This window comes from Sander lucioperca, chromosome 8 (genome assembly GCF_008315115.2).
Source record: "Sander lucioperca isolate FBNREF2018 chromosome 8, SLUC_FBN_1.2, whole genome shotgun sequence".
In the NCBI taxonomy this organism is placed as follows: Eukaryota; Metazoa; Chordata; class Actinopteri; order Perciformes; family Percidae; genus Sander; species Sander lucioperca.
The window spans coordinates 11,518,141-11,544,174 of NC_050180.1; the positions used below are offsets into that span (position 1 = coordinate 11,518,141).

General features: G+C 40.8%; 1 protein-coding gene and 1 long non-coding RNA gene across 17 annotated transcripts in view; both read right to left on the reverse strand.

Annotated features, from left to right (window-relative positions):
• stxbp5l (syntaxin binding protein 5-like) overlaps positions 1-26,034 on the reverse strand; it is a 150,462-nt gene that overhangs the window by 59,460 nt on the left and 64,968 nt on the right. For all 16 annotated transcript variants that reach the window (XM_036004052.1, XM_036004054.1, XM_036004051.1 and 13 more), the window contains 2 exons: positions 23,539-23,639; positions 5,307-5,441 (listed from right to left, as the gene is read on the reverse strand). In XM_036004052.1, coding sequence (XP_035859945.1) covers positions 5,307-5,441; positions 23,539-23,639 — 236 coding nt within the window. The remainder of the gene's footprint in view (positions 1-5,306; positions 5,442-23,538; positions 23,640-26,034) is intronic.
• Positions 41-4,350, reverse strand: LOC116037809. The gene is made up of 3 exons (XR_004101954.1): positions 4,253-4,350; positions 908-910; positions 41-53 (listed from the first exon to the last, which is right to left on the reverse strand). It is a non-coding gene; the product is annotated as an uncharacterized LOC116037809 (long non-coding RNA).

Below are 26,034 nucleotides of genomic sequence, written 5' to 3' on the forward strand. Positions count from 1 at the left end.
CCTATTGTTTCTCATTTGTATTCTGTTTCAAGAACATCATAATAAGAACATTTCTATTTGAGTTTTCCTTTGGTACAACAGCCAACAATATATCACTACAGAGCTTAAGATGTGGTTCCTCTCCTTCATTTTCCATCCTTTTCCAGACCTAATCTGTAACAGAACATATCATTTATTAAGGGAGAATTTCATTCCCTCCTCTGCCGGACTCAATGAATAAGACAATTTATTTATAGGATTAGCAGCACATCAGGCTTACGATACATTGTTCCTGAAGAGACAGAGAGAGAGAGAGAGAAACAATGAAATAAGATTGTGCCTCTCAGCTTTGTCAAGTGTTTGTGTACTATAGAGAAGTGGTTGTCAACCTGGGGATCCCAACCCACACGGGCGTCGCTAGACAATTTGCGGGGGTCACTAGGTGGTTTGAAAGACGCTTACAACTGCTATAAGAGCAACGCTATTGGCCGCAAAACCTTATTCGTTTTGATTGACAGTCAAAGTTCACCGAATTCTAACCAAAAACCATCAATAAAACCGACGCACACACATACATACACGACCACTTGTTACTGCATTTAAAGGCTATTTTTTTAAACAGAGTTCGGCGCAGGGCTCACCTCACTCCAGATAAAATGCTACATTACATCACTTCCAGCAAACTTCACAGAGAACAATATGTCATGGTTTTGGTGTTTTTTTTGTATTGTGTTCCATTTCTGTTTCCTGTGTTGGTATATTTATTCTGTATATTTCTGTTCCCTGTTGTGTTGACGCATCCTGTTTTGTGTATTGTGGTCTGTGTATATTTTGTTGTGTATTTTTCGGTTTTGCATTTCCCTGTTTATGTTCTGCTTCCTGTTTTATTTTGATAGTCTGTTTTCTGTCTTGTCTTGTCTAGTTTTACTTTCTGTGTTTCCCACCTTTGTTGATTGTCCTGCCCCGCCCTAATGTGTTTCACCTGCTGTATCACCTGTCCCTCATTTGTTCATTACCTCTTGTATTTAACCCCTGTGTTCCCTTTGTCTCTCGTTAGATCATTTTGTGTCCGTTTTGTGTCCTTGCCCTGCTAGTCTGTGTCAGTTTGTATGTGTCTGCATCAGCTCCTGTTAGTTTCAGTGTTTCCTGTTTTTGTACTTCCTTGGTTTTTTGGATTCCTTTGGATTTTTCTGGACTTTGTATTTTTGCCTGTTTTAGTCTCAGGTCTCCTTTGGTTTGTTTTTGTCCAATAAATCCCTGAGCTCCAACCTTCTGCCTGCCTGCCCTCTCCTTGCATTTGGGTCCACTATTTTCCCTGCAACATAACACAATAAGGTCAAAACAGCATCACTAATCTCTTTTAACAGAATATCCTCTGGTCTAGCTCAGCTAAAAACACAGAATCTATAAGAAGGTTAGCGTGTTGTTCCCTACCGAGCCTATTTGTTCATTTCACTGACTTTAGCAGTTTAGACAACAGACACTCGATTATCCTGCTGTTATTACAGAAAGGTGAACTAACCACTGATAATGGATCATGGCTGTGCATTGCAGTAAAATATAACAACAAATGTATGAAACTACAAATCAGATTAATTTAGTTATCAATCGAACTTTAACCCCTGCTCCCACCCCCGACAAAGTAGGGCTCCCCGAAAGCGTTGCAGTCAAAAAAAGCTTGCCACAGTGGCAGGCAGTAAAAAAAAAAAAAAAAAAAAAAAAGGTAATTTCAGAACTGGAATACACAGCCTCTACAGCTGGGCTTTTACTATCTTTGTTGGGTAAGATTTACTTTACGTTTTAATGTGATTTATCCGTTTCCTTATTTTGTTGACAAAACACCAGCAAAGCGTGAAAACGAGGCAGCATTACATTTCCTTTTAAATAAATTGGTGGCATATTTTTAGGAGACAGGGTTGCTGTTGCTATATATGTCTGTTGTCACATACTTCTGGAACATGTCCTTGCATTTTATGACTGCTTGTTCATTTAAAAAAACAAAACTCATTGCTTATTTTACAATCTCAATACCAGAAATTGCCATTCATGCCAATGTTGATCACGGCTGACAATGATGCCAGGCATAAACAAAATTATGCTCATCCCAGGGATCTTTGAACTGAACCAATGTGTACCGGGCTGCGGTGTTTTCCCACTTCTCCTTTCATCTCATTTTATGCATCTAATTTTGGAATGAATTTCCTGAAGATGAAATTGTGCATTAAATATGTTGCAAACCCATTTGAATTTCATTGAGAGCCCAGCCTTCCTGTTTGGGCATAGTGGCCCCAGTTGAATTGTTGCTATAACAGATTATTTTCAAGCGAGCATACTTTGGTTTGTATTAAATTAATGCAACTGTGGATGGTAGTCACACAAACAAACGCTATGAGAACACAAATGCACACAAGCATAAACACACCAAAAACTGTGTGACTCACGCTCTGATGTTTGTACACAGTGAAAAGAGTGGAGGAGTTTTCCCTTGCTCACTCAACGTTCCACCGCAGGAAAAACAGAAAGTCCCCACTCATCCCTATTCATGTGTAGTGGAAAACCTCCCCAGCCAAACTATAAAACTCCCTAGTCGCTCTTTGTTCATGAGAGAAGATTCATTCTCTACTAGTTCAACTTCCCATGAACTTCAGAAAGGTGCAGAGTGCTGACGGTTACAGAATAGAGAATAAATTATAGCGTATGTTCAAGCAGAACATAATGTGCAGTGTAGAGAAAGCCATTGTTGAGATGGGTGTGTGATCTACCCACTTTAGTCAGAGCAGTATAGTTACTACCCATTTTCTTACATTTTAGATTGTTTGCATGCCATCTTTATCTGATATGTGATATGCAGAATCCAAAAGGTATTTCATTTTCTCAATGCATGTCTGCCTGTCCCTTCTGTACATATCTATGGTAATGTGAACACAACCCTACAAATACTTGATTAGTCATTTGGGCCCCTGCCAATGATGTCTTCTCATGTATTTATTCATCATAGGTAGGTTTTTTCAACTGTCCCTTTATAAGCCAGATGACGACAAGGAACCAACTTCCACTGACTTTTCTCGATAGTCAAAAAAATAGGTCTAGGTTCTAGGTGTAGTGGAGGTGGTAGGACAAAAAAGAAAAAGAAAAATGACTGGATTTATTCTATGAAACTCTGAAACTATACGACTGGCACTATACATTTAATAAACTCCAGTATTAGCAGATTGTTAGCAGAAAGTAGTGTACTTTACATGCAATAGACACTATTTTTTGGTTTCATAGTGGGAAGTGGGTTTCCGAGGACACCACATAGTGCTAAAATGTCCCACTCAGGGGATAGTAGTTACTGTTTATACTACACAAGGTATAAAGGTTTGACGGTTTAAACAGTAACTTCACACATTAAAATGTGTGGCCTTTGCTGTATGATATTGTGCCTTGGCTTTTTTCCAATTAACATTAATAACTTTAATATGTCATTAATGTGTAATAGTTTTTTTTCAGGGGAGGCCTCACTGTTGGGAACCGTTTTACTATATATTATCAATTATGTGCAGTAAAATATTATTTGTTCATCGAGTGATTACTTGAGTAGTACAACTAATACTTATACGTCAAAACCATTTTCTTTCACACACTTTTAGACTGAAGAAAGTTTTGATATGTGAAAAAGCAAAGTCCTGTCTGTTGACTCTGTGGTGAGAAATCAACAGACCAAATATCCTATTTAAAAATCCCATCCACTGTCTCAGCCTCCGAGACTTTAGCAATGATTGGCAGACAGCCCTCCCACACATACACGTCAAGTGTTATGACTGCTCACTATAGTTTGGGCTGTCACAAGGCAACAAGATGGCTTGGTATGAGAGTGACTTGTGACTGACACTGCAGCAGGGGACTTGTCAGGGTAACACCAGAAAAACGGCGCGTAGGTGGGTGAAACCAAGAGAAACAAACGGACATACAATGCAACTGAACACCATTTGTGTACTTGAAGTTGTCAATCTGCAGCATATGTCAGCTACACAGTCAACACTTGCAACAAACAAAAGTGCATGTCAACAAATAGATAAAGGCTTCTGTTGACTGTTAATAATATGCATTATATAACATTGTGAATTCTTACTGCCAACTGCAAACATTACCACAATGTAAGGATTTTCTTCATAGTCGGTTTATGTCGCATTATTCTTCTACTAGTTGTGTTTTCTCAATGCTATGGGAAAGTTGATTCACCATCAAGTTTTGTTATTTTCTTTATACATGTTATGTCAATATCAACAACATTTTAAAGGTGCCATAGGTGGGATTGTGAAGATCCAGGACTTAACCAAAAAATTTGAACATCGACAACTTGTCAGTCCCTCCCCCCTTTCCACTAAAGCCCAAGCAGTGATTGACACGCAGTCAGACACCCCCCCTAGCCCTGATTGGTGCATCTGAACACGGAGCGTGGATTTTTGCAAATCGCACTACAGGCTGTAGGTGGTGCCAGAGGAGCCAGATTCTATTTTAATTACCTGCTTCATGTAGTTCTACTCGAACATAGGGTCAGTTTCAGCAAATATGACAGAAAGTTAGTTTTATAAGGCTTACCTAATGCACCTTTAACAATGAGATAAGACTGGCTTTCCCGAGGAAAGTCTAAATGTCAGATGGTACATGACTCAGTTTGCTATAGCAACAGCAGTTATGATGTTCAGCATGACTGAGCAAGGTTCAATATAACAAGTAAGAGCAAGGTCAGTTTGTATACTTAAATGTGGCTGGAAAACAACACATTAATACACAATGAGGAATGGGGCCATGTTAACATTACGAGCACAAAATCGATTAACCAACAATAATTTCTTACAGCATGTGTGTGTGTGTACAACTAAACCTATTCTGACTAGCTAATTCATGACCCTGTCAATCAAACATCAAAGGCAACGGGTAGAGCGTTTTTTTTGCAAATTTTCAGTGTCTGTGAAGAAACGTTTCTCACCTGTTCACATTTAGGATTTGAACCACGAAATGAGTTTGACCAGAGTTTAGCTCTCAAAGAGATCACTGCTATTGAGAAGTCTGAAACTGCTTATGAAACAAATTAGGTTATGTCACCCTGGGTGACAGATGTTTTATGTTTTTTCTTATCTTATTTTCGTTTAAAAAAATGCATTAAGACTGCATACAAGTAAAGTAAATTGCCACCTGATATTTAGCTACCAATTGACTGTCTGACCCACTGCAATACATACCACCAGTATTGTCATGATCACATTAAAAATCATCACTGTCATCAGTAACTTTCAGCATTGTTTCTGTCAACTCCAGTATTTGGAGCGTGAGCAACTTACAGTTCTATGGCCTTGTTCCACATGATGACGTATCCAGACAAAATGAAGGACTCAATGTTGACGATGTGTGTGTTTCCGCGCTCTGTCCCCACGTACAGCCATTTACTCTGAAAGGGAAGGTGGCAAAACGTGATCCTGGAGAACAAGAAACAGAGGAGGAAAGAGAATGAGTGTTAGAATATGAACAGTCACAAAGGGGTTGATGTTTCAGTTTGTTTCGAGGATTGAGCTATCAGTGGATGTGAGTGTTTCTATGCAGTTTGGTAAAACAGTGTATTCTCACACTTTTGTAGATATAAACATTGATTTACATCTGCATATTTTACATATTTTGCACAATTCTGCTTTCAGACAAGCTAGGTGCATTTCAAGCTGCCAATGATTAGAATTAGAATAAGTATTAGGGCTGGACGATTTTGGCTAAAATCATAATCACGATTAATCGAACAAGTTACCTCGATTACGATTATTGAACGATTATTTTAAAAAAAAATTCTTTTCTTATACTGTAAATATGTTCACGGTTATTTTTTCTAATGAAAGAGTGCATAATCCTATCTTTGTGATTCTAAAATAAGGAAACAACACACAGATAGCAATTAATGCTTATTTATTAAATATTTCAAACAACTGAACTGAAATCTACAACAGTAGATTTTACAATGAAATAAAAACGTCTTATAAAAAAGTAATTTAAGTTTTAATGTAAAAAAAAAAGTTTCCTAAAAATGTAGAAAATAAATAATAAATGTCCATCATAAGATTAACGGGAACCTGTGGTTAACTGTCTTCGGAGTTAAACTCCACAAGCGTGTCCTGTGGCTCGCCGGCCGTCACACACACACACACACACACACACACACACACACACACACACACACACACACACACAGTCACACACACACACACACACACAGGCAGAGGCGGGGTCTGTTCTGAGTATAATAAAGCTGAGCAAAACATTACGTGAATTACTACGAGAATGGACGTGCATTTAATATAGGAAAAGTGCACAAGTATTAGCATCATTTGTTGTTGTTGTATGTGACGGTAAGGTCAAGTGACGATGCTATAAAGACTGTTGCTGTGCTTGCGTCGCTCCCTTACCCCTCCTACCAGTCCCTATGGCCACTTGGCCAGTGGGAATGCAAATGGGAACATTTTTTTGGGGGGAGAGTAGTTCTTAGAACTGCTTAGAAGTGTACTTTTTTACATTTTTTCTAATGAAAGAGTGCATAATCCTATCTTTGTGATTCTAAAATAAGGAAACAACACACAGATAGCAATTAATGCTTATTTATTAAATATTTCAAACAACTGAACTGAAATCTACAACAGTAGATTTTACAATGAAATAAAAACGTCTTATAAAAAAGTAATTTAAGTTTTAATGTAAAAAAAAATAAGTTTCCTAAAAATGTAGAAAATAAATAATAAATGTCCATCATAAGATTAACGGGAACCTGTGGTTAACTGTCTTTTCGGAGTTAAACTCCACAAGCGTATCCTCGCCGGCTGTCACACACACACACACACACACACACACACACACACACACACACACACACACACATACACACACGTCCACAGCGCAACAGGCAGAGGCGGGGTCTGTTCTGAGTATAATAAAGCCCCGTCTGTGTTGAGCAAAACATTACGTGAATTACTACGAGAATGGACGTGCATTTAATATAGGAAAAGTGCACAAGTATTAGCATCATTTGTTGTTGTTGTATGTGACGGTAAGGTCAAGTGACGATGCTATAAAGACTGTTGCTGTGCTTGCGTCGCTCCCTTACCCCTCCTACCAGTCCCTATGGCCACTTGGCCAGTGGGAATGCAAACGGGAACATTTTTTTTGGGGGAGAGTAGTTCTTAGAACTGCTTAGAAGTGTACTTTTCCTCTAAAAAGTACAAGTACTATCCGATCGGAAAGCACCTATGTACCTATATATACCTAATATGTTTTAAGGGGAAAGTACATTAACACACAGTGGGCGGCCGCGGAAATATTAATAGGATTAAAAGACCGAAATAACCGACTTGGTAAAATTACGTCGGTTATAGGCTCTGAATTTCGGTTACGATTATTTTTCGATTAATCATCCAGCCCTAATAAGTATAGTCTTTAGTTAAACAGTAAACAGTACTAGTATTTTGGTGCAATATGATGCAGTCAACTTAAACTTGACAAACAGCTATTTTAATTCAAAGAGATTAGATTCCTTCTAAAATACAATCAACATGTAACATAGAGGCATTTTATTGGAGTGACATTTTCTTGTTTCAAAGCGTTACAGACCAATCAAATCAAATCAATCAAACAAACATGGGCTAGGAGGCAGTTATTCAATGAAACATTTGTTTGACAACAAATGGATTAAAACTGCATTCTAGCAGGCGTCTACTAAGCAATAGCCTTCTGCAACTTCCGATACAGTATGTATAGTACTGTGCATGGCATTTGGCAGACTTCCTAAGCCAGTGTTCAATGGTAATAACTGCCCTTCTTCATCAAAGTCAAACCCTGACTCATTCATGGAAGTCATGGCCTCACTCATCCTCAATCAAGGTTTAAATTAGCACTCGACAGTTAAGTGAATCTATTTTCCTCCACAATGCGGTGCCTTACGTGTAGGTTTTCTCGCCTACATTCGCTCCTCCTGCCCTTTATCGTGCCACTCCTGCTTCTCTTTCGTCAGAGAACTTTTGCACTCAGCCTGTAAACTCGCTTTAAGCCACTATAAATAGTTGTTTAAAGAGTCTTTGAGAGCAACTCCCAGAAGTAGAAGCCTGAACGTTTTCTGTGTAGTGTTGCATTAACCAGTAGCTTGTTGACATATGCACTACAGTCTAAACTGGTCCACCACTTCGCACACTCACTACTCATCTGTTTAAAGCTTCCAATAGTATGAAATATTATTCTGATTTATTATTCAGAGTTCATACACATTTTGGCCAATGTATGTTAATAACTTTTTTATGACTCCAAACCAATTTTCATGAAAAAATTATTTTTTTCCCGTTTATTTTTCAAGAAAAATAAGTGTTATAAATAATTCATAGCATATGAAAATAACATTTTATAAACTTCTGCTGCCCAAAACATCGATTCAAAGTAACTGTAACTAAAAACTGCTACTAAATATATACTGCAAAATATGTATTCAAGGTTTTTGTTTTACACATATGAAGAGTTTTATCTCATAACAGTGGAACACAGTGCACTGCATTAAAATATCTATTTGATTTTTTCACACAATTTTGACCACATTTGCAGTACATAATATTTAATATTCTATCCGAGAAATTGTTATGCTACTAGCCGGTCTGTTGTTATTAGTTTTTTTATTGGGGCGTGCGCAGGTAGGCAGGGGTGGAGAGAAAAAAGATAACTGGGGGAATCGCCGATCTTGCTTCTGATTTTGATAGTCAAAATCGTTTGCTTTAACATCGAAGTTGAGACTCTCCTAGTAAGCACTTGTCTTGCCTCGTCTCGACCAGTTCTACAGAACTAGCCTACTATGACCATACCTGAGTGATTGCATGTCTTACATTGCATTAAAGTCATGTTTAAAACTAATTTTCCATGACTTTTCCACAACCTTTTGGGGTTTCACATTTTAACAAAACCTTTCCAGGCTTTTCATGACTGTACAAACCCTAATTATTATGATAAGCAAATCAATAAATAACCATAAAGCCCTATAATGTATTCTTGTGGCATATAACAATAATTATGATGTGATGCAAGGGTGCTTAAACCATTATTGCTCTGGTATTAGCAACTAATATCTCCATAATCACCTTAACCAAGGAAGAAAGATCAACACACACTAAGTCACTCCTGTCCATGCTGATTATCTTGTAGAGACGAGGGATCACTGGGCTCTAGCCCCACAGCCACCCACCCAGCAAGCGGCAGGATTATTAGATAGAAGACAAATGAGATGGCAGACAATTCAATAAGGATTTTAGGGGCTTGGGGAGATGACAATATTCAAACTGGCAGGGGTGTGGGGTGTGTGTGGGGAGGGTGTGTGCATTCAGCCTTACCTCACCAAATTTACATTTTTCTTTGTTTGGGAAGTGACTGACATTTGTAGCTTATTAGGTCTTTTTAGGTCTAAAAAGCAACAGATGAGATTTAAACCTCTTCACAAACTTGCATGTAGTAGGTACAGTGAACATTTAATTGTGCAAATTATGTATCACTTTGTACATAATGAACTAAATTGCTGCATTTAAAAAAAAAATATATATATATATATATATCTGCAGTGATCCGGTGAGTCCTTATATTTTCTCTGTGGAAAAAAGTTTTATGAAGTGGGGCCTCTTTAGAAAAGCCTCTTTTATGAGTTCAGGATGCCTTGTCGAATAAAAGACATTAGCTTAAGGGGACAAAATCATGGAGGAAAGGATCAGAAGATGACAGGAAGGGGAAGGAGATAAGTAGTGATGAATACAGATCCAGAGGGCAATTTGGAGACAGTCAAACGCGTGGTTTGATTCCAAACATTCGGACCAGACACCATCAACGGGCCTTATAATTATCAATCAAAGAGGACAGGAGGAGACGTGGGTTTCGCTGCCAGCTGACCGGCCACTGCGAGACCAGCTGAGGAGCAAATACCCTTAATGAAGTAAAAAGATGTACAGAGTAATTTAATTGGTGACATCATCTAGGGAACTGGCCTTGCCATCTGCTCTGCAGGAGACATGACGCAACTGCTCAATATATCAGCAAAGAACAGTTCTGTTTGATAACTTAAAATCACAGATGATTACATTAGCTCAACGGCCTCCTTGTACTGTGCTAAAAACTACAGTAAGTGTCCAATGTTTCATGTATTGTAGTGTATATTTAGTTTGGACTGAAAGTCTTCAAAAAAACAGCACGACAGTTGATGAGGGGTGGCAAGCACGAGATCCTGACAGTTATCACAAAACAATTCTCTACACCGTTGCCAGTGATTCATACGTTATTCTTGGGATTCTGGGGGAGTGTTAGGGTGCTAATTGTCAGATATTCAGTCTGGAGACACAGAGCTAAATGGCAAGTCACTGCCCGGCCTCTGACGGATGACTCATGGTGCTCTTTTTCTCCTTTTATCTTCGAGCATGATTCACTGCCACTGAGAGCGAGAGGTTCTGCTTCCTACCTCATTGCATCACAATGCAGGTAGAAAGCTACTGAAACATGTTTTCAACACTTTTGATACAAAATATAATTTCTAACCTTCACCTGTGTGTGTTTGTGTGGGCATGTGCATAACACCATGATAGGTACAGCTCCAAGGCTATGAATCTAAAATATAAAAAAGTCTTACAGGCACTAGTATGTGATGTTTCACAAAGGATTAATGTATTGAGGTTGTTGCAGTAGCAAAAGTATTATGATATACAGTATATTATGATCAGGAAAAGGCACAGCATTGTAATATTAAAAGGTACACCATAGAAGTAACACAAATTAACAAAATAAGTTATAGACTGTACTGTAAATGTTAGTGTATGTTATTAAGGTGTGTAAATGATTATACTCGGTTCATTTCTGGATTCTAAAAAAAGTGACTTAAGGTGTTTTCAGACAGCGAGCTGTAACTGCTGTGTCTACTGCCCGCCAACATAAGCAGTCTATAAAGGGCAGCAACAGGGCAACTCTGCGTCTACCAGTTCTACTAACAACCTGTACCATATGCTTTCTGCTACTGTTATTCATTTACTCTCTCTACTCTTCTCATGTCCTCCTATAGCCAACAAGAGTGGTTGTAGCTTAAGGGGAAATGCTTAACAACATGAAATGATTGATAAAGCAAGTTTCGCTAACTAATATAATAACAATTGTTTATTGCCAGATAATCAAAGCTGAATATTGCCGTAGAGGTCAAAACTCAAGCAACACCTGTGATTTTGTGTTTTTTTTTCACTGCAACGTTGATTTTAAAAAGCAATACAAATAAAGTTTGTTATCATTATTAATAACATTATAACTAGTACCTGTTGTGTGTGTGTGTGTGTGTGTGTGTGTGTGTGTGTGTGTGTGTGTGTGTGTGTGTGTGTGTGTGTGTGAGACAGTGGAAGTTACCCTCTCTCTTCACACCCAACAAAGCCGGTAACAAAGCAGCCAGGCATAAGCTCAAATGGCCAAAAGCGAATGACCGGATGGCGTGGCAGAGTCTGGATGCTGACATGAGCCAACTATTGGAGCTGGCAATGAGAGGGAGCGTTGAGAGCAAACTTAACATCATTGGGGACATCATCTTCGAGATATGCAGAGAGAAGTTTGGTGAGGTCAGTAGGAAAGAGCCCACAGCCCCAGGCAAGGGAAGAAGAGAGAGAGAGATTGAACAGCTCATCAAAGCAAGACGCCAACTCTGTTGGAACTGGAGGAAGGCTGCACCTCAGGAGAAGGAAGGCTTGAAGGAGCTGTGGGATGAGGTGAAGAGAAGCGGCAAGCCGAACATCAGTAAGGAGGAGCTGGAGCAATACATCAACAGTCAGTACAGTGACGACAAACGAACATCACAACTTGGTTCTCCAGGGTATGTACCACGACCAGCCCCTCCAACCTTACCGTTCAACATTTCCCCACCTAAGTTGCAAGAAGTGGAGGAAGTAATCAAGAAGGCAAGGTCAGCATCAGCCCCAGGGCCGAACGGGCTTCCCTACAAGCTCTATAAGAACTGCCCGCAGGTAGTCAAGGCACTGTGGAAGCTAATGAAAACAGCTTGGAGGAAGCAGCAAATCCCAGTAGAGTGGCAGTAAGCCGTCAGTGTATTCATTCCCAAGGAGCAGAACTCCCAGACCATCAGCCAGTTCAGAAGCATTGCCTTGTTGAATGTAGAGGGGAACATTTTCTTCTCTGTTCTGGTAAAGAGAACGACCAACTTTCTCATGGCAAATGGATACATCGACACAGGCTGCCAGAAGGCTGGAATCCCTGGCTTCCCAGGATGCATGTGGTGTGGTTAGACCTCTCCAATGCATATGGCTCAGTCCCACACAGGTTGATTGACTATGCCTTGGAGTTCTTCCATGTCCTGGGTTGTGTAAAGAACATCATCGCCAGATACTTCAGCAACCTGCACGTGTTTCACGCTAGAGGGCTACACGATGGGATGGCAGCAACTAGAACGCGGAATTGCGATGGAATGCGCCATCTCCCCCATCCTGTTTGTCATGGCCTTTAAGGTAATCCTCATTGGGGCCAGGCAGGTAGTTGGAGGTATCAAATTACCATCGGGTGTGAGGCTTCCACCCCTGAGGAGCTACATGGACGACGTGACAAGCATCCTTCAAACAGCTCCTTGCACAACCAGGCTCCTCAGGCGTTATGATTAACTTCTCACATGGGCAAGGATGAAGGTCAAGGCGGAAAAATCAAGAAGCCTGTCGATAAGGAGAGACATACTGCAAGTCCAGGACAGCTTTGTCGCAGGAGGGGAGCCCATCCCGCGGCTGGACGAGAAACCACTGCGAAGCCTGGGGAGGCAGTACAAGGCAGACTTGTCAGACAGGCAGATGGAAAAGCTAACCAAACATCAACTTGCTGACGGTGTGGCAAAGACTGAGCAGAGTCAACTGTCCGGGAAGCACAAGGTGCGGTACTACCAGCACATCCTGTACCAACGTATCCTGTGGCCCGTAAAGGTCTGCGAAATCGCTTCATCAGAAGTCAGCAGGATGGATAGCATTGCCAACAGTTATATCCTCAAGTGGGATGCTTCTCAGATGCAGGTCTCTTTGGCCGGAGCATGCTGGAGCTCCCCATCAAATCCATCAGCCTACGGTATAAGCAGGAAAAGGCTCGCCTTGTACTGGAACTAAAGAACTCAGCAGACCCGCTCATATGGAATGTGAATATCCCCATCCGCACAGGCCGCAAATGGAAGGCGCAGGCAGAGGTAGATCGTGCCATCTCCAGTCTGCAACACTGAGAAGTGATGGGGGCTGTCCTGACCAGTCATGCTGGGCTGGGCTGGGGAGCAGCGCAGCAATTCTGGTCTAAAGCCACCAAGAGACAGCAGAAGACGATGGTGGTGGATGAAATCACCAGACTGGAGCAGGAGCGCTTCCACTTGAAGGCAATATCCCAAGGCACGCAAGGAGCCTGGACGAGATGGGATGCTACCATCAACAGGCGTATCACCTGGGCAGACATCTGGAGTACGCCTCAATCCAGGCTCAGCTTCCTGTTGAGGGCGACCTACGACACCCTTCCATGCCCTAGGAATCTCACACTGTGGTATGGTGATGAAGTGGGCTGTCATCTATGCGGGAGCGTCAGAGTGCACTGACCCAGGGACGCTTCAGGTGGCGCCATGATCAAAACGAAACTGGCCGAGATCCTGGAGAGCTGTAGGATGGCAGCAAACCATTCGCCGGCAACAGAAGAGCATGCCCTGGCAGGGTTTGTAAAGCCAACCTCCTGCTCAGAAGAAGATCAGCATGCTCACACATGGTAAAGAGTGGCAGATGTTGGCAGACCTCAGGAAGCAGCTTGTCTTTTTTAAGAGAGACTTGCAGACAGTACATTGGTTTAACAATCTCCTCCAGCCCATTATTATTTAAGGCTCTGGTGCAATATGAAGGTGTCCCTTGTCCAGGTTTATGTTTAATGTGCTTTATAATAACAGGATTGAGATTTTTCTGTCTTGGGGAGAAAGCTTTTCGCTCTCTTGTGATGGAAAGTTTCAGTAGAGAGAAATCATGTCCTGTGACTCAGCCAAAGTCCTTGACTTGTATAGCATTCAGGTTGAGTTTGCTATTATATGTGCTCATTAAAAGTAAGATTCGAAAGAAGAATAAAGAAAACTTTGTGGAAAAAATAAATTATATTCTATCACATTCACTGGAAATGCAGTCATATTCATTAAATGTCCTTGCCCACAACACAGGCATCAAAAGGTGGAAATCAACATTTAGTTGGAGTGAATAGACTGCTTTTCTTGCAGAAAGACAGAAAATATGAACAGAAACAGAAAATATACCTGTTAAATAACTTCATCTTCATTTTGAAGCACTTTTCGTATCATCCTGTCTTTTGTGTTTTGCTGTGTTTTCAAATCTTTTCTAATATACTTCCAGTGTGAATGAAAGTTTTTTCACTTGATTTCTGTGTCGGAGCTTTCTTCGACTCAGAGTGTCGAAACGGCTTTTCTTTGAAAAGAAACTGGCTATAACTCTTGGTCAAAAGAATCTTCCTTTGTTTAATAGCCTATTACTCTATTTTTATTTTCTATTACTAAAAAAATGTTTTATTGTGGTAAATGCACATTTTAAATAATAGGTAGTTGCTGAGGGCACATGGTTATTGGAGTTAGAGAAAATGGCGTCCCAACTGGCGCATGCTTGTGTGTACTGCTCTTGTGCAAAGACATCCATCTTTTTCCTTTCCATATTTTGTAAAGTGTGTCGGTACACGATCCGTTCTGCCTGCACGATCCGTTCTGCACATGCGCAAAATGTTCGCGCATGCGCGGTTGTACGAGGATTTACGACACTGCACGATCTGTTCCACGCTTCCGGTCGACAGCCAAGCTAACGTTAGTTTAGCTAACAGCTAATTTGGATAACCGCTAGCAGATTGTAGCGGTCTGCCGTTAGCCTCCACAGGCAAGCTAACGTTAGTTTAGCTAACGGCTCATTCGGCTAACCGATGCTGATTGTAGCGGTCTGCCGTTAGCCTCCACTGGCAAGCTAATGTTAGTTTAGCTAACGGCTCATTCGGCTAACCGCTAGCTGATTGTAGCGGTCTGCCGTTAGCCTCCACAGGCAAGCTAACGTTAGTTTAGCTAACAGCTAATTCGGCTAACTGCTAGCTGAGACAGCATGTAATAACTTTAAAAGACCCTCAAAATAAAACTTGAAAATAAACGTTGACATATATAACAAACACCTAACATATATAACAGCTGTTACGTCAGTTCTACTTTACTTGTGCTCATTTAAAATCCAATCACTCAATACTTGTCTGTATTGTTATTACTGTGAAGTCTTAATTTAGCTGTAGCCTGCTTTTCCCATTAAGTTTGAGTTAACGTTATTTTAGACTGAATCTAGCTGTCAGCTAGCGGTTAGCCGAATTAGCTGTTAGCTAAACTAACGTTAGCTTCCCGGTGGAGGCTAGCCATAGGCTAGCGTGGAACAGATCGTGCAGGTCGTATCCTCGGTAAAACAGTATTATCTTGCGCATGTGCAGAACGGATCGTGCAGGCAGAACGGATCGTGTACCGACAAAGTGTTCTTTCTTTGCCATATTTTAGGAATCATCAGAAATCCTTACATTCATACTGTATATTCAAACATAAACAAACTGGTATCCCATAGCAACAACAGAATCAAAGATAGAATGGAGTAGTTTTAGTTCTGACACAAATTCACTCAGACAGCAGTTTGTATCAGAGTCATTTGACTGTGACAATCCAAAGGTGCACATTGCAACAGGAGAAAAAACACTGGGCCAGCAGAATACAAAGTTGGAAAACATGGAATTCCACTCCAGAGAGATTGAACCGCAAATGAATTTCTATCTCAGTTCACTTGAAGAACAAGTACGGTGTGAACTGAAGGACAGCGAGGTGAGGCTCACCCAATGTGAATCTGAGGGAAGAGTTCACCTGATAATCCGAGAGGACTTGCTGGCCAATCTCCTCGATCAGCTCCAACAACAGAGAGAGGGCCGCAGTTGGAGCCATGAGAAATAGCTGATGCAGAGGGAGATGTGTGACCTGAAAGTTCAGCTGGCTGAACGTGTCTACTCCCCACCCAGGGAAACAGAGTATCTAAAATCCCAGCTGGGAAAAATCAGCAACAGGCTGCGAAAAGCCCAAAAAGATCTCGACCTGCAGTAGTTCATCACTGAAGACCTGAAAGTCGAATTGGAGCAGATGAAAGGAGAGAAGGAGGCCCTTAAAAATAATGTGGAGACTCAGAAGATGGAGCGTCACAAAGAGAGACAGACGCTCGCAGAAGCTAAGACCACCAACGTGAGGTTGGAGAGCTATCTGGAGATTGAGAGGGCTCAAGCTCAGGAGCTGAAGGATAAATTGAGCAAGATGGAGGAAGCTCTCCGAAAACAGGCAGAGGAGGTAAAGGAAATACTGGAAAGATCCCAGGCTTCCCATAGAGCCCAGCTGGATGAGGCTCTGGCTGAACATGTCCACTCCCCACGTGGGGAAACAGAGCATCTGAAAACCCAGCTGGGAAAATTCAGCAACAGGCTGCGAAAAGCCCAGAAAGATCTCGACCTACAGTACTTCATTACTGAAGACCTGAATGTCAAATTGGAGAAGATGAAGGGAGAGAAGGAGGCCCTTAAAAATAATGTGGAGACTCAGAAGATCGAGTATCGTAAAGAGAGACAGATGCTCGCAGTAGCTAAGACCAACGTGAAGTTAGAGTTGCTATCTGGAGATTGAGAGGGCTCAAGCTCAGGAGCTGAAGGATAAATTGAGCAAGATGGAGGAAGATCTCCTAAAACAGGTGGAGGGAAAGACAATACTGGAAAGAGCCCAGGCTTCCCATAGAGCCCAGCTGGAAATGCAGGACAAAAACAACAAGAACTTCATGGCTGCTCTTGAGAAAAAGTGTGAACATCAGCTGGAGAGTGAGTGTGTCCTATGGCAGCAGGAGAAAACCTCCCTGCTGGAGGAGAGCAAGAAAACAAGAGCCTCCTATGTCGATCAGATTGACGAGCAAAGCTTTGTGAGTGAATGCCTCCTGGCTGCTCTGAAGAAGGCTGAGCAGCTGTGTGTGTGTGTGTGTGTGTGTGTGTGTGTGTGTGTGTGTGTGTTGGTCTGTGTGTGTGTGTGTGTGTGTGTGTGTGTGTGTGTGTGTGTGTGTGTGTGTGTTTGTGTGTGTGCATTTGCACGCACGGCGTGTGATGCGTCAGTGCAGTAGTGTTGGGGTAGTAGTGCCTGTAGTTAGCGCATGCTGCATGCTGCTTCTGCTTGCCACTCTCTGCTTTCAGCTACTGACACCGGATAGCCCTTTGTTCTCAGGGGCGAAAAGAGGAGCCGAGTGTGTAAGCCTCCTCAGCCAGTACATAGCCTCTCCACTGCCAAGATCTCGTACACGCCTCCCCATGGCACACATGGTAACTGGTCCCTTGTGGTTCCAGGCTAAGTTGTACGGGATCTCGGAGCAGCAGTTGGCCTCACAGACGTGGAATGCAGGCCCATCAGTGAGTGGAAACGCCCTGATGCCCATCAACCACTGTCCCAGTTATGGGTAAATAGCCCCAGCTATGGGTAAATAGTGAAGACCCCAACGGCGGCGCAGGCGGAAGATGATGGTGTGAGAACCACTACAACGACTGGGAAGGCAGAAGAAGGCAACCCCACAGCCACGTGGGTTAACTCGGGAGGGTACAGTGGCTAGGGGAGCAAACCTTGAAGACAAACCTGCACCTGGGGACAGGCACAGGCAGAGTCCAACTGACCGGACCACCAGAAACCCCCTGCAACCCCTGCCAGACGAAGGTCGCCATGGGTTCCCTCATGCCACTGGAGGTCCATCTGGTAGGAGTGAAGATGGTGGGAATGAGGTCTGCGCACCCAGACCCTCACCTTATCCTCACCTATGCGCAAGCTTCTTGCTGCCACCCCCCAAAAAAGTCCTGTGACGATGTGAGAAAACTGAACTAGTCCTCACAACTATATACTGTAATAACTACTGCATACACACAAACACTAGCTACACAAATAATCTTTTAAAATAAATGCATCAAAATGATGTCATGTTTGTTGGTGTGATGGCCCTGGGCCTGTCATACATGTGTACTGTGGTTTGTCTTGTTAACTTGCAGGTGTAGCAGAGGAGATAATGAGATGACTGTGATCACCTGGCCGGTCCTCCCAGACTATTTAACCCCGCCTGCCCCAAGACCCGGCGGCCGCATTCTCCCGACTGCACACCAACACGTTTTCTCTCTGTTTGAGATGTGACTGTTTTGAGTCACATCTCATCGTTCTCTTGTTTGCATCATTATTTAATAAATGTCACTTTATTATTGTTACGTTGCTGTGCATCTCCCTCTTTTGTTGTGGCCTGTGAGCCGGTCGTAACAAGTTGGGGGCTCGTTTGCCGTGAGTATAAAACCAGGACCTTGTTTGTGGTTTTCTTTAGTTAATCCTAGTTAGTTGCTGTTGAGGCAATTTGGTTTAGTTGTGCTAGTCTATTGTTTTTTAATGTTAAGTTGCACTACAGTCATGTGTAATATAGTAGATAGATGTATAAATCGGGGGACAAACGTTCATTTGCGTCCTAAACCCCCAAAATATAAGTGGGCTCAAATTATTTTAATGTTAAATATAATATACTAAATATAGGTTTTTGTCTGGAGGTACATGTTGGTCATCCAAAGAAATTAATCAAATTAACAACACGGGAGCATTTCTTTCAGAGACATTTTGCAGAAGTCTCATGTAGCTTTAGACTTTAAGACAAAACAGGTTTATTTAGTGTCACAGAGCCTTTCAAACACAGCTGTAATTTAAAGTTTTATGAAGAAGAAATGCTTTAGAATATACACTGGTTATTGTCAAATCAGCTACAAACTTGAATTATTTGGTAAATATCAATTATCAGTTTACTTTTTTGTTTTAGGAATAATCAATAAATCCTATGATTTTAATTCATGTAGTTTTGGTTTAATGATATGCCTGAGCCCTGCCTCTTCCTCCGACACAGAAAGCAGACGAGATGACAGAGGCGGCGTCATCGACTAAAATGTTGGTAACATTCATTTGTACGTCAAAATGAATAAATCTTTATTTTCAATTATACAAATTATCAATTGCAATATATTGCGTCACCAAAAGCTACCAAGCTCATTTCCGTATATCGTGCGATAAGTCCATGTATTGACTATCGTGACAGACCTACTCGTAAGAGCAATAGCTGGCTTTTAAGCTTCCGAATGCTCAACTATGTTCACCCATTAGTTGTAACTGTTTCTCTCTGTCATTTGGTGCTGGTTAGGTGGGTTTATCAGAACTTTTTTCACTTAAAACAGCTACCTGCTGCTGATGGAAATTGTGCTGAAGAGAGCAGTGTGAGTGAACCAAAACAGTAAAGTTGTAGGCTATGAAACATAAGAAATGACCTGGAAGTTGCTAAAAACGCTTCTTAGAACTGAACAAATTTTGTTTGTCACTACGAGCCACCCCTTTTTCATTATACCTAGTCATTTTTTCCATAGTTTATAATACAAAATAGTGATCAGTGCAGCTTTAAACGTACAATATGTAACTTTCTGCCGCTAGGGGTCTCTCAACCAAAACAATGGATTGTAAACACAGACGTTTGATGACGTAGGGAAGTTGCGTGGAATTATGAGAGTTTTTATTGCTAAACACTATCGTCGATTAGAATGCATCTGTTCACGGACGAGTTTACCCTTTCAAGTTTATTCACGTTATGTTTAGTAACATTTACTCATTTCATGCTAATAAAACAGCTGCAGTTTCCCCAACATAATTACGTTTTTCTTGATTCAATCTGTAATGGTATCTAGCTGACCAGTTAGCTAGTGAGCCAGCAAGCTAACATTATCGGCTAACGTTAGCAGGTTTTAGCCGCTGGCTAATGATAGTTCGATTGCCGTTGTCAGAAGCAGGAGAACATCTCCCAGCTGCCCGATCTCCCCCTTCACTTTTCTGTAATCTTAACTATTCGTTTTGGTGCTTAACCCACCATTTGTCGGGTTAATTTAGCTAGCTAACTGTAAAGACAGCTAAACGCGAAGGGGGGAGAAATTTGGCAGGGAGGAGATTTTCGGTACAAACACCGGTAGCTAACATTATGGATGGCCGATGTTGTGACTAGGATGCCTGGGTCTGCTATTCTCTGTTTCCAGACGCTTCATTAAACTGCCGTTAGCATCGGAAGCACCTGGCACCGAGTGGGACTAACGGTAACTAGCTATTGCTACATGTCCCGGCTGTGTTGTCAGCTATCATCTTGAATGAAGTCTCTTTGTGCCAGGGGAGTGAGGCAGGCAGAGCGGGGTGTGCTAGCTGGCTAAATTAGCATTAGATTAATCGTCTATCTATACAGCTAACATTAACGTTACTAGTGAACTTATTCGTGGGTTAGCCCAGTGCTGCTTTTATCCATGGTCAAAACAATCATACTACTAATAACTTTATGAGCGTGTTGAACGATGTAACCCTATAATGTTATCCACCAAGCATTAGCTAGCATTAACGTTAGCTACTTGTCAACCAGCACATACATTGTAGTAACATTAAGATGGATTAATATTGATATGTATCAATAAATAAGGTTTCTGCTGTATTACTGTGTTGCAAAGTGGCATGTAATTAATCACAAAATGATGCCTTTTGGCAGAAAAAGCAGTGTTACCAATATTTCTTTCTGTGACATTGTATGATTTACAATTACTCTCGAATGTAGCATCTGGGTGCCAGTGTTTTGACGGAAGTTACGAGTAGCTAGATGGTGAAAGGTTATATGACTGACGGGCGACTAAATGAAACGTGACGTGTCTGAAAATAAAATAACAGATTTCTCTGGGTTTGCCATTTGGTGGAAACATTTGGGATAGTGTAACTACACAACTCATATACACACAAAAAAAATATAACATAGGTATGGTCGTTTTTAGACATTTTATTGCAGAAAAGTTACATATTGTACCTTTAAGGATTTATTTTATTTGAGAAACACATTGGCCAGAGTGACTAACAGACAGCCTCATCTATAGCCTAAATCTATACATCTATCTAAACAGGAAGAGAGTGGTGCAATACAATTGGCATAAGTTGTCTTTGAATCCTACATCACAGTGCCCCATAAATCTACATTTTTTATGAAAGTATACCACTTACATGAGAAATGAAGGGTTTTAATCAACTCCATCTTATCCCTTCAGACACAAATTAACCACAAAAGTACATTTCATGTAGGACATGAGCTCTGGGATTCAGACTGAACTCAAATTAAAAAAGAAAACCAAAAGAGAAATGTCTACAGTATTAATGCCTTGTATTTGAACCAGACAATTAGAAGACACATGCTTTTACACAAAGTACAGCTGATAGTTAAAGGCCTTAAATACATCACAGTATATTAGTTTTTTTCCACTGTTTGATTTCACTAATTTATGTTTAGACTAGCCTTCTTAATCCCATAATATTTGTTGTTTTCCCAGTTTGACAGTAAAGGATGTCACCTGGTTTAATTTGTGCAGTCTTATTGCCGTGCTATGTGAGAGGAAGTGGATTTTATAGTACTCCTTAATTAATCACATACAAATCATCGGTCTCAGCAAGCAATTTGTAGTGTGTTGTAATAGTCAGGCTATCACCAGACCAAGCTCAATCTTTTAAGATTGAACATTAGTCTGGGGAGTCTGCTCTGTGTTTTCTCTGCACAAGAGGCGTGATCAACGGGCATAGTTCAAATGACTGTACGCAATTGGATAGTCCTTCAACCAATCAGACCAACGATCCGGGTGACGTACTTTGCAGAGCGAGGCCGAGCGAAAGCCGGTCGGTAATACATTTTTAAAAAAAAAAAAGCAGGTCAGCAGTAAAACAAAAACAAAAAAGCCGGTCAGTAGTAAGGCAAACACATCCTTCTTTTGTAGGAATTGTTCCAGTGCAAGTTTCTGTTCCGTTTTCAAAGAAAACTTGCCTTTGAAATCTTTTAAAACAGCAGTGACTCCCTCTTAGGGAAATGCTCTGAGTGAATTTAAGTAAATTGGGCTTTTATTGTGAAGGGTAAAAACTGAAGAAATGAAACTGTAGCGTTATGCATTGCCGTTGTCAATATGTGAGTTAATAAAAGTATGTTGGCCGTCTCGGTTCACACTGGTTCACATTACAGAGCATCCGTTTTTTTATTTTATTACCCTCGGCTATAGTGGTTAGCACACATTAGCTCGGAGGGCTAACTTGGATTGTTTACTTTATGACGTGGATGTCTTTGTCACCCTGAACAAATGGCCGAACCCCGTTCAAAAATCTGGCAGTTCAATAAATTGTTGCTTGAATACCTGAAACAATAGGAACGAAAATTCGTATTAAACAGCCAAATCTGATTTGACTGACAACATTCTGAGTTGGGTACGGCCCTACCGAACAACTGGCCTTGATTTCATTGACCAAGCCCATTTAAGTTGAGCATGTGATGGTATGGCAAAGAACCAAGGGAGAAGGCTCCAGCTAGAACTAGGGCAGATACAATGTAAAAGGTTTTTTTCTGATAACACATATTTTGCAAACTTATACACTTACCGCCCCTGCCATTACACAGTGCTCCTACAATAGCTTGCTATTTTGCCCAGTGGACAGAAAAAGTGTATTGTGCATGTGTGCCCTGGATAATTAAACAACTGCAGTGGCCACCTCCAGACTGAACCTGTTTTCTAAGAGTGCTCAGGCAGGACATTGAGAATAATGCACCATTTGGGACAGCCAAAGGCCTTAAACTGCTTTAAGGTGGAGGTAGGTAGAAGGGGCTCAGAATTAATGAAATTTGGTCTAGTTGGAGAAAATGTAAGGATTCAAGAAATGATTTCTCTCTCACTCCTGGAGGACATCCACATCTGCAAAACCCCAACAATAAAGTAAATCCACGACATGGCTCCTGGCATTACAAACATTTGCAGATGTTGTTCATTCAAACTATAATGACCCAATTTAGATTCAACTCACCTACCTTCATGCCTAGGTAGACTTGGTTGCCATTACAATATCTTGTTAAAAGATGCCACCAACTCTCTCTGCCAATGCCAGTTTGTAGCAACCAAGTGAAAATGAAAAGTATGTGTCTCAAGGATTTAGGTGGCAACATGTCAAAGGAGATGGATTCATCTGCCTAATAACCACTGGAAAGTCAGCTCTCACAGCCTGTGGTGGTGTTAGTGGGGGTACCTCAGAAGGCAGAAGGGGTCGCCAGCTGAGACAGAAGAGAACGCTTCAAGCTAGCACATCCTCCTTGGGTTTGTCAGACAGGGTGAAAAAGGATCAGAGGCAGGACAGAGGAGCTGCCCTTGTCCTGTCAACACTCTGCTTCACTGTCTTCCAGAGTGGACTGATTTAATGTCTTCCTCTGTGTGTGTGTGTGTGTGTGTGTGTGTGTGTGTGTGTGTGTGTGTGTGTGTGTGTGTGTGTGTGTGTGTGTGTGTGTGTGCGTGAGTGCGTGCGTGCGTGTGTATGTGTGTAAGCTATTTGAATCTAGTGGAATGTATGCTTACCTCTCTCTGTTGAATTTGAGTGAATGGAGGACAGCTGGCCGCCTCTGACGGAGATTCCACAAGTGAAGCGTGTCATCTGCACAGGCTGTGACCAGCGCCCCCTGAAGGTCAAGAAAATGAATATCAGTATTGAATCATTATAGGGACACAGAGGACACCTTGACTTTTTGAATTAACCCAAGTTCTGTAGTCCTGGTTGATTAGACTGAACACAAAGTGCAAAAACACAGTGGATTCCAGCTGTAAGCACCCACACAGAAGACCTGAAGATCCAAACAATCTACTTGTGCACACAAGTAACATAAAGTAAGTACAGTGTCTCTCAAGTACACATGTAAGAAACAGATCATGTTTTCTTGTATTTAGAATATACAGTACAAGTGCAGAGAGCACTAAGCAACATTATAGAAACGCTTCCCTGATTCTCCTAAACATCTTGTCAGTGCACTGCATCCTGGTCTGCTGAGATAACTGATGTGGTGCATTTGCTTATTCAGCCCCTTGGGTGGCAGAAGAATGAGATGCATGACCGTTCTGAAAGGTTTCCAGCTATTAAACTCAGCTCTAAATGTAATGTAAACATCTCCAATATTAGTAATTGCAGTTGTACTCGGACACAATGAGGAGATTCACTGTATGTTAAAGGAGAGACGTGTACATTTGATAATAAACCAAAGTTTAAGAGAAAGTCAATGTCGATGTGTATGCCGGAAAAAAATATACATATAATCCAGTGTCCAGTGTATTTATAATGCAGCTAAAACCAACCCTTGTATGTGTAAAATGTATACAACTTTATCAAGCCAGCTATCCATCTTTAAAGAAATTAAAAGATGTTTGCCCTAACATTTAAAGGGTTAGTTTACCCAAATTATGAAAAGAAAACAACAAACATACAAACGGGGTTTCATGATCAACAAATGGCATTATGGTATACATTTAAACAAACACAAATCCATGGAAGCTGTCTCCTATAAAGCATTATTTTGTGTAAAACTAATATAGTATGGCAGACATTTTTACATAGACATTATAATTAACTCTAATCAGAGACTATTGAAGACAGCTGTTTTACTTGTAGATACAGTATGTTGAATACATCATTGCATGTACTCCTCGGTGCAAAATCATATGGACATCAGATAAAAATGGATGTCAACTGTGAGCGGAACATCCTAGTTCTAAGGATTGTAATTACAGTGAAATTCCCAGTAGGGCTTTGCTCCCAGGGTGTCGCTGTTCAGACCGGAGCCCAGGGAGAATTAGCTTTAGATTACAAACTTAATCGTGGGATTAAAGACTGTACAGTGCAAGTTAGGATGAAAACATTCTCCCCTATGATTTTCATTTTGGTGAATGTGTTCCCCCCACTCACTGAAGCAAAGATGCGTGTTACATAATCTTTAATTTATTTTAAGGTCAATAAAAATAAGTTAAGAGCAAAGATAAGACTGAATGAACACTTTACTGTACAATAAATTGGGCATTCTGTGCATCAGTATGTACGTGTGTGGAAGCATTTTCAACATCCCCATCTGTTTTTTTCACACAGTAAAATGATTTAGTATTGTCTGGTAAAAACTCTTCATCTGTGACTAAATAGTTTAAGATAGTTTGATTGCCTGCGGCAGGAATGATTTCCGATACAAGAAATCATTCCTGCCGCAGGCAATCAAACTATTTAACACTTCTTCACTGAGTGACAGATAAGACTCATAGACATCACAACTGCACTAATTGCAACTTGCACAATAGGTTTGTTTACCTACAGCTTTATCAATACTATTTAAACAGTTGACATTTTACAGTTGTACAGTTTTTATTCCCAACTTATAGATATTTTAAACTATTTGTTCTTATAGTCTATCCTATTGTTATTTCATGTATATTGTATCCTTTTACTTCATGTATATTCTGTATGTGTGACAGATATTTTTGCTGCTGCAACACCGGAATTTCCCATTTTTTTGGGATCAATAAAAATCAATCTATCTATCTATCTATCTATCTAATTCCTCCCTTTACCTAATCCCTATCCAAGTTCTATTAATGAATGACCTCTACTTTTCAGTGCCACCTGTGACTCTTGCATCTCACTTAAAACAAACATACTTGATCTTCCTAAATTAATTCAACAAGAAAAAAATGAACAAAATAATTATTTTAGCATTTTCTGCTTACTGCCTTCTATCTTGTTTCACGCCTCCCTTTCCATGCGTAAAAAAGGACGTGCTTAACTTTAGCCATGTCAAATTTTTTCTTTCACTGCAATCTTGTCATGTAATATAATTGCACCCTGATTCATTCATTCCATCCATTTTACCCAGATCCTTAAACCAGCATCCTCAAATAAAGGTAATTTGAACTATTAATATTTAATTTCATTCTACAGTTATCAAAGGATCATTTTAAAGATTATTTCCTATGCTGAGGGAGTTGTTTTCTTTCAACCAAGGGAGTGAGAGGAGGTGGAGAAGCAGCTAATTAAGAAATCAT